Source organism: Arachis stenosperma, chromosome 9, assembly GCF_014773155.1.
Source record: "Arachis stenosperma cultivar V10309 chromosome 9, arast.V10309.gnm1.PFL2, whole genome shotgun sequence".
Classification (NCBI taxonomy): Eukaryota; Viridiplantae; Streptophyta; class Magnoliopsida; order Fabales; family Fabaceae; genus Arachis; species Arachis stenosperma.
Genome location: NC_080385.1, coordinates 161,787,533 through 161,805,997, shown reverse-complemented (window position 1 = coordinate 161,805,997; position 18,465 = coordinate 161,787,533). Strand labels below are relative to the sequence as shown.

The following is an 18,465-nucleotide window of genomic DNA, read 5'->3' as shown; positions in this document are numbered from 1 at the left end:
GAAACATTCGTATAAAATAATAAGAAAATTCTTTATCATCGTATGCAAAGTCAAAATTGACCTTTCATTATTCAGCTAGTTCTTATGATTATTTGGATAAAGAAGCTACCCATCAGGTTCTTTTTGTATCCCGTTTTTGTTCAATATTAGAGCCGCAACATTTTGTCCTCTTCGTAATTACGACTTGGCAACAAAGCTCACGTGCTATATATACTATTCCAATTCCAATTATATTCTCTTACGCGTACTCAAAGCATTGTCAAAGCCACCACTCTATATAAAATACATGCATATGTACCCCTCTCTTCCAAACAAATTCATATCAAAGCATCAAACACAAAAAAACCATTAGCATATCAACATTCTTTATTTATTTCTCTATTATATTATAAACTCGTATTTTAATTTAGATCAAGCATTTTGTCATCATAGATAAGAGATTCTCAATGAAAATCCTCACTAGCTTAGGAATATTATTGTTTCTCAATGTCATTCTAGTTACTTGCCAGGCAATGCAGCACCATAAGTTCGTGGTAAGTTTTGGGGCTTAATTATTTAGAATAATTATCTAAATCAATTTTTAAAAATTTTAATATTAAATATTTTAGTTGTTAAACTTTAAAATATACAATAATTTTGAATATTTATTTTTCTTAGGTAGTATAGTCTTTTCTAATCTCTTTAATTTGATCTAATTAGTCGAAATGGCTGGTTTAAAATTTTTAAATTTTTTAAATTATTCAAAAACTATATTATCTAATGAAGATACATGTTAGAGAATGTTTTGTATATTTTGAAATTTAAAAGATAAACGTATTTGGTTTTAAAAATTTTAGAGATTAATTTTGATAATTAATCCATTATTAATTAACACCACCTAACTCATTAAGATGTAAATAAAACTTCCATTATTATATCATATGCTAAATAATATATATTCATCCATGCCTATTATTATTATAAAGTAAAAAACTAAAGCACATACTAAGATTTTTGAAAAATTGCAGGTGAGAGATGCTTCGTTCACAAAGCTTTGCAGCACAAAGAATATCTTAACAGTAAATGGAGAATTTCCAGGGCCAACATTGTATGTTAGAAAAGGAGAAAGCATAATTGTTGATGTGTATAACAGAGCTAACTATAACATCACCATTCATTGGCATGGAGTGAACCAACCAAGATATCCATGGTCTGATGGCCCTGAATTCATTACTCAGTGTCCCATTCAACCTGGTGGTTTGTTCTCTCAAAAGGTTATCTTTTCTGAAGAGGAAGGCACACTTTGGTGGCATGCTCATAGTGATTGGTCTCGTGCTACTGTTCACGGTGCTATTGTCATTCAACCCAAGCCTGGAAATACATATCCATTTCCAAAGCCAGACAGAGAGGTCCCCATTGTACTAGGTATATACTTACATGAGTTTTATTTGATTTCATCACTTTATGTTTTATAATTACTTTTCTAATTGTTAGAGTTTGAAATTTATTAGGTGAATGGTGGAAGGAAGATATTGTCCAAGTTTTCAATAACTTTGAAACGGGGGGAGGAGATCCTGTTGCTTCAGATGCTTATACTATCAATGGCCAACCTGGTGATCTTTATAATTGCTCTAACAACGGTATGTTAATTATAATAACACTTTATAATTTTCATTTATGTTACTTGTGTTATTAGGCAGAAGTCATTCTAAATCCTCCTGTTTAATTTGATTGGACTTAGTTCATAAAATGACTTAAATGTGTAGCATTTCTCTTTATCATTTATGTTACTTGTGTTGTGTTACGACTCAAAAGTCAATTTTATGTAGTCAACGTTGGTTAACTTTTCAATTTAAATTTATTGGTTGCAGAAACCTTCAAAGTAAATGTGGAACATGGCAAGACATATCTTCTGAGAATGGTGCATGCTGGAATGCAAGACCTTCTCTTCTTTGGAATTGCAAAGCACCAATTGACAGTGGTGGGAAGCGATGGAAGCTATGTGAAGCCATTCAAAGTGGAGTACATAACAATATCACCAGGTCAAACCATGGATGTGTTGCTTGAAGCTAATCAACCTTTGGATCGTTATTACATGGCTGCTAAAGTGTATTCAAGTGCTACCAATGTTTCATTTGACACCACAACCACCACTGCCATTGTGCAATACAAAAAGGCAAAACAAATTATTCCATCGTTTTCATCAAGAACCCCTTACATGCCTTCACTTCCATCTTACAATGACACCAATGCATCTATCAACATGATAAGTCAAATGAGAAGCTTAGCAGATGAAGCACATCCAATTGACGTGCCATTGAACATAACTACCAACCTGTTCTACACAGTTTCGGTGAATTCATTACCATGTTCAACATGCGAAGCTAGTCATATACCAGGGAACCGCCTTGCAGCAAGTGTAAATAACATAAGCTTCCAATTGCCATCGGAAAACAACATTTTGAATGCTTACTATAACCACCTTCAAGGTGTATATACACAAGATTTTCCAGATGTGCCACCAGAACTATTTGATTTCACTGCTTCCGATTTGCCCACATTTCTTAGAACTCCATCGGTAGATACAGAGGTGAAGGTGGTTGAGTATGGGTCCACGGTGGAGCTTGTTCTTCAAGGGACTAATTTGCTGGCTGGTACTGAGCATCCAATGCACTTTCATGGTCATAGCTTCTATGTAGTTGGATGGGGATTCGGAAACTTTGACAAAGACAAAGATCCTCTCACATATAATCTTGTTGATCCTCCTTATCAGAATACCGTCGCTATACCCAAAAATGGATGGGTAACCATAAGATTCAAGGCAGAAAATCCAGGTGTGTGGTTCATGCATTGCCACATAGAGCGACATGTGAGTTGGGGAATGGCTATGACTTTCATTGTCAAAGATGGAAAGAATCCGGAAGAGCAGATGTTGCCACCACCACCAGACATGCCACACTGTTAATTCAAGCAACTAACAACAAATTAGATTTGCACATACTCAAAATATTCATTCATTCATACAAAAATTAGATTCATTCTTTTATTAATTTTTTTATTGCTTCATTCTTTCATTAATTTCTATTTGTTATTCTTTTGTTGTTTTATTCTTTTCAATTTGTAAGTCACGTTGCGATCATCATAATAAAAATTGGAAGTAACTGTGTCGTTATATATTGTTCCTTCATTCCGAGATATGCATGGTATATAAGCAGAGAACGTAACCCAAAATTAAATCATTTTCATTATCTTGGAATAACACATAATAAAGAGTAGTGAATTATTGTTGTATTTAATTTCATACCCAAGCTTCAAGGGAAATTTTTAACTTTCAGCGGATAAATAAACTTTGACATTTTCTGCCACGGAAACTTGATGATTATACTATGAAGCAGATCTAATAGTAATACCTGAATAGTAAAAAGTCAAAATTCTCTGTTCTCTGTACGAAAGGAAGACCTCACAATTAAGCTTAACCGTAAATGGCCAATTACAAAAGGAAAAAGTCATTGTTGTTGATCTATATATAACAAGGGTATATAAACTTAGTACTTTGTGATTTCTTTGCTTCTATATACTTATTAAATGTTAATAATAAGAACCAAAAGAAGAAATATCGGGGAGGAGGGAGGTGATGGAGGAGGTGAAGCCGATGTTGAGGATGACAAGATGATGATGATGATGGGTGGGTGCAGTCGCGGAGCTTGAAACGAAATTTTGGGGGGTCAGACTGTCAAAATATTTTTTATATGGACCCATTTAAGATAAATTCGTCTAACTTCATCTCTCTGATTTGGGTAATATTGCCAAATTTGAAGCCATTTTCAGGATATTGTTCCAAAGAATTAAGGTCAAACTCATCAGATACAACTCTTTAAATTTTTGAAGGTTGTATCTTACTTTCTTCGTGATTCATTAAAGTAGAAGAACTATCTACAGATGTTGATATTGTAAAAGTTATATGTTTTCCTTCTTAAATATTAGCCTTCCTCTTAAAAAATGCATCATCAACTCTTTGATTTTTTATGATTATTTTATATACAAATTTGAATATATATCCGATAAAATATGTAAAAAAAAAATTAGAAGGACAAATATTAAAATTTATAATATTTATTGAATTTTTTTATCAATTTATACAAATATAATAATATCAATACTTATTGAATATTCTAATATTTTTTATCATATAAAAAAATTAAATTAAATAAACAGTAAAATATAAAATAATATTAAATTACATAAATAAAAAATATCTAATTGTTTATATTTGAACTCAAAGGTAGAGGGAGTGTTACTTATTGAATAGAGAGTTGCGAAATGTGAATACACTCAATTCAGTCTAAATTCGATATGTTTTGAATGTTTAAAACTAAAAATTATTGTACAATAAAAACAAAAGATGAAGATTGAACTTTGGTATTTTAAGTCATAATAAAATATTTGAGCCAATTAAACTATTTTTTATTTTTTGAAAAAATATTACTAATTTTTTTAATAAAAGTTTGGGGGGACCGTGACCACCTCTTGTCTGAACTAAGCTCCGCCACTGGGTGGGTGGCGGGCTATGAGAAAAGATGAGAGTGTGTGAGAAGAGAAAAGTTCACGTTTATGTCAAAAATAATAATTTTTTTTTAATTTTTAAAATTTTTTTTGTGTGAGAATAATAATGTTGATGTGATTAATATTATAATAAATATTATTATTTTTATTCAATATTTACTTAATAGTATGTAATTTATATTTATAAAAATTTTTTATACAAAAAATATATAATTTGTATTTATATTTATTATAATTTATATATTAAAATTAATATAGTTGTTCATACACTGGCCCAACACTAAAGCTCAGGTCCAAATACACTAAAAGGCCCAATCCAAAGATTGGCCTTCGTTATTCACCGACCTCTTTAGAAGAGGTCGGACTCAACACAGACTTCTTTCCAAGGAAGTCGGGCTCAAGAGATAGCTGGCAGATAACACTTATTCAAATAAGTAACTGCCCCTAAAATCTCTCTAACCACTTCTAGAAGCCATATCTCAACAATCCCTAGATAAAAGGGACGGTTATCCACCTAAAAAGGTGGCACTACTCCAACGGTGGTTATTGGATCACCACTATAAATACCCTGACACTCCTCAGGTATCTCTAAGTTCCAATACATTCTAAACCTGCTTAACCCCATGCTGACTTAGGCATCGGAGTGTCTTTGCAGGTACCACCCCCATCTCTTGGAACACACAACTCGGAGGCGGCTCCCAGACGTAAACCAAGTCGGAGACCACACTCCTCCAGCGCTTGGGCCTCAAACAAGTCCAACCACCGTCCGGTTCTAGGTAAGCCCCGGAACATTGGCGCCGTTGCCGGGGACCTGGAGCTCAACTCTTGATAATGGCGGATGATCAATAACATAGTCAGACAACCACTCGACATGAATAAGATGCAAGCATGTTAAAAAGAAGCTGGAATACAGTTTCTATGGATACCAGAAATCCCGTAAAAACTTCTCCCAATGGGCAGAGGATATCAAATAGGGATGATGATTCTACTTCTACAGTTAAATTGGATTAAAAGAGAAGAAAGCACCGTCCCAAGACCATTGTAGAAAGCAAACCAAAACGAACTCGAAAGCCAATTGAATAAAAGAATTTTCAATTCAGAAAATTCAATTGGCAAAAGAAGTTACTTGAAAAAAAAATGAACTCGAAAGCCAATTGAATAAAAGAATTTTCAATTCAGAAAATTCAATTGGCAAAAGAAGTTACGTGAAAAAAAAAAAAAAGAGGAAAAGGGAACATGACTAATCCCAACCTCTTCGTGAAATAGGATGGACAACGACATCTGTGCCAACTTACAATCTCAAAAAAATCCATGATACCCACTCATAGAATGGAGCAGTTGCATGTTCCAAATACATCAGTAATTGAAGAAAGAAAAGAAGGGAAAGCATTGTTGATAAAAACAATGAAACCTTTCTTTTCAACTTATGCCAAAAAGTGTAGCATCAGTCCATTTGAATGCAACCCAATCCGACAATGAAGTGATGAATCCAGTTTTTTCTTCATTGGATTCACATATCAATTACAACAGAGCAGTGAATAACACGAAAAAATTCACATGGCACATCTTTCATTGGTTGCTCACAAATTACATCACTGCCAATGAATATGACAGAAATATTCCTGTGGTAGAATTTGATATTTTTTGCACACCAATAAAGATGGATATCTTTCAAGAAGAAAACTGGAATTCGATCCAAAGAAAAAAGAAAGTCGGGGTGACAAAGGCCCAGTCTTCATTGGAGGAAATGATGGTCAGACTTTTCTTCAAAGGTCGGATGAGCCGGGAGCTCACAAAGAAAATCCGACCTCTTTTAGAGAGCTCACGAATAAAAGTCCGACCTCTTTTAAAGGTCAGACTTTACAATAAAGTCGGATGAGTTGGGAGCCCACCAAGAAAAATCCGACCTCTTTTAGAGAGCTCATGAAGAAAAGTCCGACCTCTTTTAAAGGTCAGACTTTACAATAAGGTCGGATGAGTTGGGAGCTCACAAAGAAAATCCGACCTCTTTTAGATCCCATGAAGAAAGTCCGACCTCTTTTAAAGGTTAGACTCTACAATAAGGTCTAGAACCTCATTGCTCAGAAGAATCCGACCTCTTTAGATCCGACAAAGAAAAAATCCGACCTCGTTTGTGAGTCTGTAAGAAATCCGACCTCTTTCACGATCAACTCTACAATGAGGTCAAAAACCTCGAAGAATATCAGAAAGAAATTCCGACTTCTTTTAAAGATCAAAGTCTACAATGAGGTCGAAAACCTCCAAGCTTAGAAAGAAAGCCCGACCTCTTTCCAAGCTTAGAAAGAAGAATCCGACCTCTTCTAAAGATCCAAGCTTATGAAGATAATTTGACCTCCTCTGAGGGTTCAAGTCTACAAATAAAAATCCGACTTCCTTTAAGAGCTTACAAAGAAAAGTCCGACTTCTTTCTTGATGTACAACTTCGAAGAACCAGATACCAAGCATAAATGGCCATGAGAAGGTCATACGAAGAAATTTCTCAACTGACAACCTCGTCTTGATCCAAAATGACAATGGACCAAAAGCGGACGAAGAAAAGCCAACACGAAAATGAAAAGATCCAACAAAGTCACTTAAGACTTGAAAAAGAACTACTACAACATACTCAACTTACTCGAAAACAATCTACCTAGATTGTGCCATGTTTACAACAAAAGGGATACTACAGCTAGAAAGTGCACCTTACTCCTTAATGCACACTTTTTCTGACTTGAAGTGATGAGATCCAAAGTGGCGTAAGAAGTTATAAATGCAAATCGTGGTCCGACCTCATTAAGCCACTTGTACTAAATCAAACTGGCAAGGGGCAAAGCCTAAAACGAATTGCACAAATAACTTAAGGACAACGTGATCATAATCAAACATCAACACGAAGAGGATGTAAACTCGACGTCACAACAATTTGTTTAAAACAAATTGAGAAAGGATGGCGATTTATAAGAATGCCTCCTCAAGCCAAGAGATAAGTATCCAACCTTACTAAGTTGACACAACAAGTATAAAACAAGTTATCCGACCTCCCAAAAAGAGAGTCCAAAATAACTTGTAAAAGTCACATAGCAACAAATAGTAAGATTCAAGAATGGCATGACTGAATACTCGAGTCCGACTATATGAAGCTCGACCTCGAGTAGGGGCACTGGCTTATCATGAAAGCTAAGTCCAAAATTATTAAAAACTAAAGACAACATTCTACAATGATGCTAGAGCACGAAAGAAGAACGTGACCCCCTTCCAGAAACTTGAGAGCAAACTCAGATAAGGAAAGAGCTCTTGAGACAAAGGATGGCTACGAGATTCGCCGCAACAGACCTCATCTTGATAAGAAAAAATATCAGGCTACTGAGTTCGGGCGAATGAAAGTTGACAACAAAAAGGATAGGACCCTACAAGATTACTGAGATCTTAGGAAAAGGTTATTACAAGGTGACCGACTTAAACAGCACCGAGCTACCAAGGTCATGGCATGCTTGCAACATGAAAAGGTACTATAGCTAAAAGCGAACTCTACCCTAATGTACTCTTTTTCCAACTTCATTATTTTTTTCCAAAAATTAAAGGATTTTTTCTGAAGAAGGATTTTTAACGAGGCATCATAGTAGAGACTAAGGATCATAGATAGTGAAAAACCCTTAGTAGCAGTAAAAGTACCTTCGCAAATAAATAAAGATCTTTTATCTCTTATAAATTCCTTCTCGTTTTTCTTTCTTTCTACGAAACGCGCCGACTTAAGCTCGACAAAGCGTGAAAATCCCATGAACCGACCTAGATGGTCGTCAGGATAAAACGACGAGGTACAAGTCGGTGTAAAGAGGTTATAAAAGTCGATCGTAATAAACTCGGAAATTATCTGACTTACAAGTCGGAAAAACCGAGAAAAAAAGAAACGCGTCGCAAAAATAACCTAAATCATAAGAGCTCAATAAATCAAAAATTGAGTACAAGGAATACCAAAAAGAGATCAGAAAACCTATTGAAAGCACTAAGGCAAAAGGCTGTCCCGAGTTGTTAAGGAAAACTTAACTTAAAGAAAGGGACAGTCAGCCAAGAAAAAGGTTTTTCCAAAACAAAGATCAAAAAGGTTTTTTCTAAGATTACTGAAATCTTAGAAAAAGGGCTACTACGAAGTGTCTAACTTCGAAGGTGACAAACTACCCAGGTCGCAACACACCTCCAACATAAGGAGATACAACAATTCCTTATGAAAATTGATTTTCTACAATTAACACACGCCAATTGAAACTCGATAAACCGCGAAAATCACGGGCCGATCATATAGAAATCGCCTGGATGAAGCGACGAAGAACCAATTGGTGGAAAGAAGTTACATATGCGAATTGGAAAGAAAACACCTCGAAACAGCTCGGGCCAAACGGGTTGAAAAAGTTGTGTTTAGAACAAGTCGCAAAAGTAACTTAACTAAATATGCCCCTTAAGGCATAAATACGATCTAACAACTCGATCCACACGGATAACAAATGGATCGTACAAAATCTCAAGCCCACAATCTCATCTCTACAAGTTCTAAAAATAAACGACCTAGTCGTATAAAATGGAACACTTTCACAAAAACAAGTTGTTCCAAGAAAACTCGTTCTAGCATTCACAACAACATAAGGATAACTTGGATTAAACGAGTTATGCCAGTCAACCATATTTTCAACGAAATTGTGTCAAGCACAAGTCGTGTCTATCTAAAAGCAAAGCTTTAAAAGTGATTTGTATCAAAATGAATCACTTCAAACGACTCGTATAGAAACGAGTTAAAAAGGAAGGATTGTAAACGTTTTTGAACAAAATCGAAACGTAAAAACTATCCTCCAAAACAACTTGGATAAAACAAGTTGTATCATACACAAGGACGACAACCTTGTAAGAACTAGAAAGGGGAGGGAATAAGCATATAATCCCTTCACCTAAGGCGCCAATTTATGCTCGACAAAGCGCAAAAATCACGAGCTGGCCTTTTCAATGGTTGCTCGGATAAAGCGACGAGGTATAAATTGGTGTCCAATGGTTATAATACGGCTTGATGATTTAAAACAACTCAAGCCCATGAGTTGAACAAAATCGAGTAAAAAATAGCCATATGATCTAAGTAATTTGTATCAAAATAAATTGCGCAAAACAACTTGATATATAACGAGTTGTGCTTCAAAAAAGTGACTTGTATAAAAAACAAGTCATCTAGAAAACTCAGAATGAATGAGTTCAACAAAAAAAAAAGCTTCATTCGAAAATCCTTTCTGCTTGATTGCTCGAGTCCGACTTCATAAAGCTCGACCTCGAGCAGGGGCATAATGGATAAAGCAACGAAGTCCGATGGTTATAAAGATGATCTGATAGTTTAAAAGGACTCAAAATAAACAATTTGTACTTGAAACAAGTTGTGAAGTCCTAAAAAACAGCTCGAATTTAAATGAGTTGTATGAAATTAGATCAAGAAATAGCCACGTTTTAATTAAACGATTTGAAATGAAACAAATCGTAAGACCTTAAAACTACTCGCATCGAACGAGCTAGATGAGGTCATACTAAAAAATAATTACGAGTTTTGAAATAAACGATTTGTATCAAAACGAGTCGTAAGAAATCAGAATAAGTTTCAGAAAGGTGATTTGTATTAAAACAAGTCATGCATCCTCAAAACAGCTTGAACTGAACGAGTTGTACAAAATTAGGATAAGAAATGTTTTCTGGTTAAGCACGATGTGCTAAAACCAGTCATACAAAGCCTACAAGCCTTAAATAACTCAGAAAGAACGAGTTGTACTAATCAGTCTTAGAAAAAAGACTTGGCCAAAAATAAGTCGTTTAAAGAGGGAAAAGTATTTATAGCACGCCAGGGGCATAAGGGTAAATTGACGCGATCATTAAAGAAACGCGCTGTTACCAATGTAACTGCTCCCACGTGTAAATGCGAAAATCCCAACAGACGCGACGTTTGATTAGACTTGGCGGTTAAGAAATTTAAAATCACGTCAGTTTTAAAAGTCACGTCAGCTACAGATCAAGTTCAATACTCGAATCCAACTCTTAAGAAAAAGAGATTGAACTCGAGTAGGGGCACTGTTCATACACTGGCCCAACACTAAAGCTCAGGTCCAAATACACCAAAAGGCCCAATCCAAAGATTGGCCTTCGTTATTCACCGACCTCTTTAGAAGAGGTCGGACTCAACACAGACTTCTTTTCAAGGAAGTCGGGCTCAAGAGATAGCTGGCAGATAACACTTATTCAAATAAGTAACTGCCCCTAAAATCTCTCTAACCACTTCTAGAAGCCATATCCCAACAATCCCTAGATAAAAGGGACGGTTATCCACCTAAAAAGGTGGCACTACTCCAACGGTGGTTATTGGATCACCACTATAAATACCCTGACACTCCTCAGGTATCTCTAAGTTCCAATACATTCTAAACCTGCTTAACCCCATGCTGACTTAGGCATCGGAGTGTCTTTGCAGGTACCACCCCCCATCTCTTGGAACACACAACTCGGAGGCGGCTCCCAGACGTAAACCAAGTCGGAGACCACACTCCTCCAGCGCTTGAGCCTCAAACAAGTCCAACCACCGTCCGGTTCTAGGTAAGCCCCGGAACAATAGTTTATGTTCACATTTTTTAAAATTTATATATATAAATTAATAAAATTTATTTGTTATAAATAATATAATATTTATATTAATTAAATAATAACAAAACATACTAAAAATTGTTGATTCCTAAAAATTTTTTATACTGACATGGTAAAAAATTAGAAATATAAATAATTTTAAAAAAATATTTAAACCATAAAAATTATAATAAAAATAAGAATTTTATTTAGATTTATTAACACGGTAAAATGTAAAAAATTACATAATAATTACAATTAAAATTAAAATTTAGTTTAATATTTAAAATAAATTTAAATGTTATTAAATATAAGAGATATTTATTTTTTTCGTAAATTTTATATAAAAATATATTTTATATTATCATTTAAAAATTAATTTTAATACATTAATATAAAATAATTTTATACATAAATAAACAATTATACGACAGCATGTCAAAAATAACTATCTTTTAGAGATATGTATACAACTTTTACATAGACTTTAAAGATAAAAATGGATCAGTCGAACTTTGCCTTAAACGAGTTTGATTTATGACTTAAGGCTAGGTCTATTACCTTTCAAAATTTATTTCAATTTCAAACTCGACCTATTTAAAAGTCTATAAACTCATGAACTTATTTGAAAAATTATGTCTATTATGTCAATTATAACTCAAAAGTCAAAACAATAAATTTAAAAAATATAAATTAATATTAGATGTATTCTAGCTAAATTATAATTTATAATTTACAAGTTATATTTTATTTATATATCAATTTTTAGTAACATATTATAATCATTTTTATAATCCATAAACATAAACTTTTTTTAGTCACAAAAAAAAACCCTAAATTTTTTCTTTGAGCGAAAAAAAAGACTACAATGTATTTTTTTTTTTTTGGGTAATTGAACGAGGCTTAAGCCCGAAAACTATAACGGCAGAGACACAAATCGGGGTAGTCTATGAGATCATCCAACAGTATAATTCTAATGCTAGCTGGTGGTAGGTCCAAAAAGTGGTATCCTAAATGATTTTTATCCATCACTCATGAGGACATTCCCAAGCAACTTGGATTGTTATTCTTTTTTCCAATCTTGCTTAAAGATCCCTGCTTCTCAAACGCCTTACATATATCCTTCACATATTGTAAAATGAGTTTGTCTCGGTGCCGGGATCTTCTATAATCTTGTCTAGTCTTTCACTATTTATTATTTTAATTTTATTTCGGATTTATTATGAGTGAATAATTAAAAGTTAAAACTAATTAAAAATAATTTATTTTTACAAAAATATATTTTAGTGAGCTCAACAAATTTTATAGATATTTTTTAAAATTTATAGTATGGTCTTTTTTACTAATAGACTTTACAAAAAATTCAAACTTAATCTATTTGATAAAAATAAAACAAGTCGAGTTGAGCCTAAAATAATAAACCGAGCGATGAGAAACTTAACTTACTTTTAGGACATCAAAATTAAATTCTATTTTTTTATTAAAATAAGTATATAAAACTAATTTTGGCTAACTCTTTTAATTTGGATTTTCGTTACCCCTCTCCCCCTCTCTGGAGTTCAATTTGTAAACATTTTCAAAAGTTGTTAGCTAGGTCAAAATAAATGCAGTGGAAGTGGAACTAGTTGGTAAAAACTGTTAAACTCGAGTTCAATTTTTCGTTACTAGTATAAGAGTCACTTTCATGAAAGGTTTATAAATATTTCTGTAAATATTAACTAATCTAAATATAGTCTTAATTTTAATAGAATAACTAAAACTACCGAAAATTTTGGTTTCAAAAATATGAAAAAGAACATACCGTGATTGCTGGGTTTTGAAAAGGAAACAGAGGCGCTGAATCAATGCATAAAATGGGCAAAGAAATGTGGTTGATCAATTAATTAAACAAACATGATCAATTTGACTTGGAATTCGAAATGAAGTCAGCAATACATAAATAAGGTGCCCTCCACCGGTAGTTATCATTTGTTGGCACCGACTATGTTGAAATTGTAGCCGGACAACACAAATAGTATCCAAGAAACAGTTAACTAGGCCCGTTCATTATTGTTTGCAGCTTTTAAGGAAACACATATACGTAGACTCTAGAGTCTTTTTTTTTTGTGACTAGACTGTAGAGTATATCCATGCAACCAAGGAGGTAGAGATCACTTACCACTATGCATTGAAAATACTTCCCTTTTATTTTTAAGTGGAAACTCAGGTGGAGTCGATTTTACGTGAAGTTGAGAACTAAGAACCGTTAGATGATTTGACTAATTTGACTAAATTTTCATCTAACGGCTCTCAACTATCAACTTCACCTAAAGTCGACTGTACATGAATTTTTACCTTATTTTCGTAAGAAAAAAGTTTCTATATATTTTTTACTGTATAATAATAATTAACATTTAATATTATAAAAATTTAAAAATAATATTTGCACAATAAAAATTATTTGCCAAATCAATTGTTATATGTATTCGTATATATATATATATATATACATATAAATTTATTTTATTTTTAATATATATTTATATTAATAACTGATTTTAGTGTATATATAATATAATTAAATATGTTAACTTTTTTTAGCTATAAATTAAATATAATTAAATATTTTAAAATGTATCTATATGGTAATTTTTTATTTTAAGTTTTTAACACATTACTCATATTTATTTATTTGTGGAAGACAGTGACGAGAATGTTAGGTTAATTACTTACCGGTAGTAACCGACCTAGCAAGTAGCTAGCTAACTAGCTAGAATGGCTAGAAAAATCTTGCACATCGAAAAAGCTCATGCTTCCATGAATGACCAAACCTTGACGCGTTGCTCTGCTATCATTTCGATGCATAAAATTAATCAATACAATAATTTCACAAACTCCACAATATCCAACAACGATCTTTCTAACTATATTTTAACATATTTAGTTGTACCTTTAACAGAATATATATTCATTTTATATTTGTTCATTATTATGATACACATGCATGGATGGACTTAGTATCTTAAATTTAGCTTTATCTTTTTTTTATCTCTTCAAATCTATCTTAAATATGTATTTTCCATGGTAAACCAAAGTTGCATTCACATGCACATGCATGGAGTATGTTTAGGGTTTAATTAATTAAATGAAGTGCCACACTTTGCATGGTCAAGCATACAAAGTATTTATATTTGACCACGTTTTATTAATTGAAAGTTAATAAGGAACAAAAGACCGTTTTATTTCATGGTCCAAGATTATATGTATAGTAACAGATGGAGAAGTATATTTATATATATTGCTTACGGTATACATAAGTTATAATAAGTACTGCTACTACAATATAATACATCAAAGGATATATAACTAGAGCTATCTCACATTCTCTCACACATTGTTCAACTAACCTTGAAGGCAGTGCCAACTTATTTAGAAGTAGTTCACATTGGTATATTTTACACAACAATACGCATAAGTCCTAGTGAAAACACTCATTTTTATATCGTCAGTCGTGTTTTTTTTTTTCTTTTATATATTCGTAGGTCAAAGTTAAAGATACGAATATACAAAAGAAAATAGTTAAAACAACTGTCAATATAAAATAAAAAGAGTATATCTTTATCAATATTTATTTATAATATTAACCAACCCTTGGAATAGCCACAACTTTCAGAGGGGTTTTCATTTCACAAGAAAGCTTGAGCACTTCGGTTAGGTCAACAGGGTTAGCCATGTCTTGCAGCCATTCAAACCGGTGAACCAACTTAGCCACCCAAAGGGTGACAGTGGCAAGGCCAAGATTCTTGCCGGGGCAAACCCTACGGCCGGCACCGAACGGTGCAAGCCTAAGGTCAACGCCCCTTATGTCAAAGTCAATGCCTCCTTGAGCCTTCAAAAACCTCTCAGGTTTAAACTCCAATGGATCCTCCCACACGTTGGGGTCGTGAGTTATGGCCCACATGTTCACCATTGTTGTGGTGTTCGATGGGACCACCATGCCGTTGCTGAGCTGGACATCTGACGTGGACAAGCGGGCCCATGAAAGGAGTGGACCGATTGGGTGCAATCGCAAAGTCTCTTTCACAATGGCCTCAAGATATGTTAGTTTTGCCACGTCAGCATCCGTAATGTTGTTCTTGTCCCCAAGAGAATTGTAAAGCTCACTGCGAAGCCTAGCCTGAATTTCTTGGTTCAAAACAAGCTCTGCCATTACCCATTCGGTTACAAGTGCTGTTGTGTCTGTGCCACGGAATATCATCTCCTGCAGATAATTACACAAAGGGTAGATATGGTAGTTAGATAATAAAAATATTAAATAATTTGAATAATAGATAAATTAAATTTTTAATAATGTCATGCTAAGGAGAAAATTTTTTTAACCAGCATTAATTAATTTTTTGAAAATCATTATTTATTTATCATAAATTTTAAATTTTCTTAAAAACAATTTTTTAATTAAAAGATAATTAATATTCACTGTCTAAAAATGACTTTCCTATACTTTTTCCGATAGAAAATATGGCTAGTTAATTAATTAATTTACAAGATAAATTAGGTAAACTAATCTTTTGTAGAAAACATCAGACACTTTTTGTTTTTGCGTGCTGTGTGAGAGTATGTTGTATCCATCACAAAAACCTATGACAATCACAAGACACCCACGACATTTAGCCACGTGTCAAAATTCAATATTTTCATGACCAAAATAAATTAAAAAAAACTCTATTTATGTCTTAATTAAAATCACCCTTCTACACAACTACATTAACTTTTTAAATCTATCTCCGTCAAACAAAACTCGCGTATCACTAACTAGGGAGGGGATCTAAGGATGCTTAATGTTTTGAGACTTTAACCTAAAATACGGTGATAATCATTTTCCTAAAATACACGTGTTAATAAGATGCATGTGCATGCATGGTCAACAACCTTTAATTCCTACGTCATTGTAATAATTAAGATATAAATAGCGCAAATTAAAGAAGACAAACCCATAAAACCGCAATCATATCGTCATCTTGGAGCTTTTCATCCCCTTCCAACGAGAGCAGCACATCCACGAAGTCTGATCCATCAGAAATAATCTTCTTGTCCTGACCCAATCGATGTTCATCCAAAACCCTCTTCACAAACCTCTTTACGCGAGGAGTAAGAGCGGAACACCGTTCCTTGATGTGAAAAGGGTCGTAGAAGAACTTCATCCATGGAACATAATCACACAAGTTGAAAGCTCCTAAGAGCTCAAACCCTTCCCTCACCATCTCACGAAGCTCCTCAACTTGCTGATCGCTATTCTGCTTTTGTTCTTCCATGTTGTATCTTTTTCCAAAGACGGTTCCCATAATGTTGTTAAGAGCCGCATCTTGGAGGTGTTTTCTTAGGAAAACAACCCCATTTTGTGATTGTTCGTGAGCCACGGCTTGCAACATGGCGGCGCAATCATGCCTGCGACCGGCCTCATGGGCCGCGATGCGCCTAGGAGAAAAGAGATGAATGGATGCAATCTTTCGAAGTAAACGCCAGTATGAGCCGTTGGGTGCGAACCCAATGGCGCGACTGAACATGAGGCTCTTTGCGGAATCTTTAATGGGACGATCCGCAAAATGGGCCGAATTCAAGATTTCGCGTGCCATGTTAGAATTTGAGGTGATAACTGCAGGTGTGGAACCTAAGCTGAAGGCCATGAGTTGTGCAGCGGAGAGGGTGGAAGCAATGGAAGCTAGGGTTCGGTGTGGAAGGCCATGGTTCAAGCTGAATAAGATACCAAAGATTGGGAACCCTTTGGGCCCTGGAATTGGGACAGGGCCCATTTGGTTCCGGCCGTTTCGCCAAGCTACTCCTCCCATTGGGAATATTAATGCCCATGCTAAAATTCCAATGGAGAGAAGTGCAATTGAGGCTACAAAGATTAGATTGTTAAGTATGTTATTATGTGTTCCTATTATGGTTGGGAGTGTAAGCACCCACCAATTTGTGTCTAAGGTGGTTGAAGATATCCCCATTGTGTAATTGACAATGAAATCGAGAAAAGGAGGAAATTGTTGTTGGGGTGAAGAGGAGGGGCATGAGGATCTTGGTATAAATACTTGTGCATGTGCATGTATTTAGTAGAAGTTTAGTTGGTAGTGTAAGTTTGAAGATATTTTTTTGTGATTTTTGAATTGGCAAAAGGAGTTTGCTTGTAATGGAAGTTAGAGGTACGTGGCAATTTGCTGAGGGTATAAATGCGGCCAAAACCGTATACTTGTTCCTTTGTTTATTATTTTGCTACATTTACTCCTTCAATTAGTGTTGAAGTGGCCAAATATACTTCGCTACATGTGGCCTTTCTTATTGAAAAGAGTCATGCTATTTACACCCTTGATTTTGGTGTATATGTGTAACGGTGACATATGTCGCCTTATTCAAAAGAAGAAAGTAAAATGTTACTACGTTACTACAACTATAGAGTGAATACCCCATTCGACCTCTGATAATTATCTCGAAAGGACAACGAGGTCCTCAAGAAAAAAAAACATCCAATCCGACTCCTGATAATTTGTTTTGGGACTGATTAACTCCTGTGCCAAAAAAAATAACATTAATTTTTTTTTTTACACAGGAGCCTTGTTGTCCTTTCGAGATAATTGTCAGGGGTCGGATTAAATTTTTTTTTTGTCAGGAGCCGGGTTGAAGTTTTTTTTTGTCAGAGACCTCGTTGTCTTTCGAGATAATTGTCAGGGGCTGATTTAGGTTTTTCTCACAACTATATTAGAGCCATCTATTATTTAGCAACAAATCTTAAATAAAATTTCGATTTACAGTCGATTAATTCTTAATTTGTTAACTAAAATTATATGGATATCAAGTGTTATATGCTAGATATAAGATTATGAGAATCAGATTGATTATTGAACTGTTTTAATTATTTATTGATTCAATCAATTCTAAGTATATAGTTTAATTAAAAAAATTATTTTAAAATAAAATAATAAAAAAATTATAACTAAACATCCTAAAATTAAATATATATCCTAATATAAATTTAAAATATTACATAAAATATTATCAACCAAAATTATATATAATCGTATCAAAATCACGATATAACTGCATTAAAGAAAATTTTACAACTCAAAATTAACTTAGCAAATTAATTATTTATCAACTTCGTGTATCTCTTCTTTGTTTTAAAAAACACTTTTAACATTTTGTTGAGCTCCTAAAGTTATTTTTGGTGTAAATATAAAAGGAATGATTTTGACTTTTTTTGAATCATCTCCAACCATTTACCGACTCGAAGTACCTTGTTGTTTTTCTTGAGTTATT

General features: G+C 33.9%; 2 protein-coding genes across 2 annotated transcripts; one reads left to right on the top strand and one right to left on the bottom strand.

Moving 5' to 3' along the window:
* Positions 1 to 308: 308 nt before the first annotated feature.
* LOC130951538 (laccase-15-like) lies at positions 309 to 3,057 on the top strand. The gene is made up of 4 exons (XM_057880214.1): positions 309 to 533; positions 1,008 to 1,404; positions 1,491 to 1,619; positions 1,851 to 3,057. Exons 1-4 carry the CDS (start codon positions 447 to 449, stop codon positions 2,942 to 2,944), a joined length of 1,707 nt encoding a protein of 568 aa, XP_057736197.1. The 5' UTR covers positions 309 to 446; the 3' UTR covers positions 2,945 to 3,057.
* Positions 3,058 to 14,466: 11,409 nt separating this feature from the next.
* Positions 14,467 to 17,192, bottom strand: LOC130951745 (cytochrome P450 78A7). The gene is made up of 2 exons (XM_057880453.1): positions 16,149 to 17,192; positions 14,467 to 15,418 (listed from the first exon to the last, which is right to left on the bottom strand). Exons 1-2 carry the CDS (start codon positions 17,157 to 17,159, stop codon positions 14,798 to 14,800), a joined length of 1,632 nt encoding a protein of 543 aa, XP_057736436.1. The 5' UTR covers positions 17,160 to 17,192; the 3' UTR covers positions 14,467 to 14,797.
* Positions 17,193 to 18,465: the final 1,273 nt, after the last annotated feature.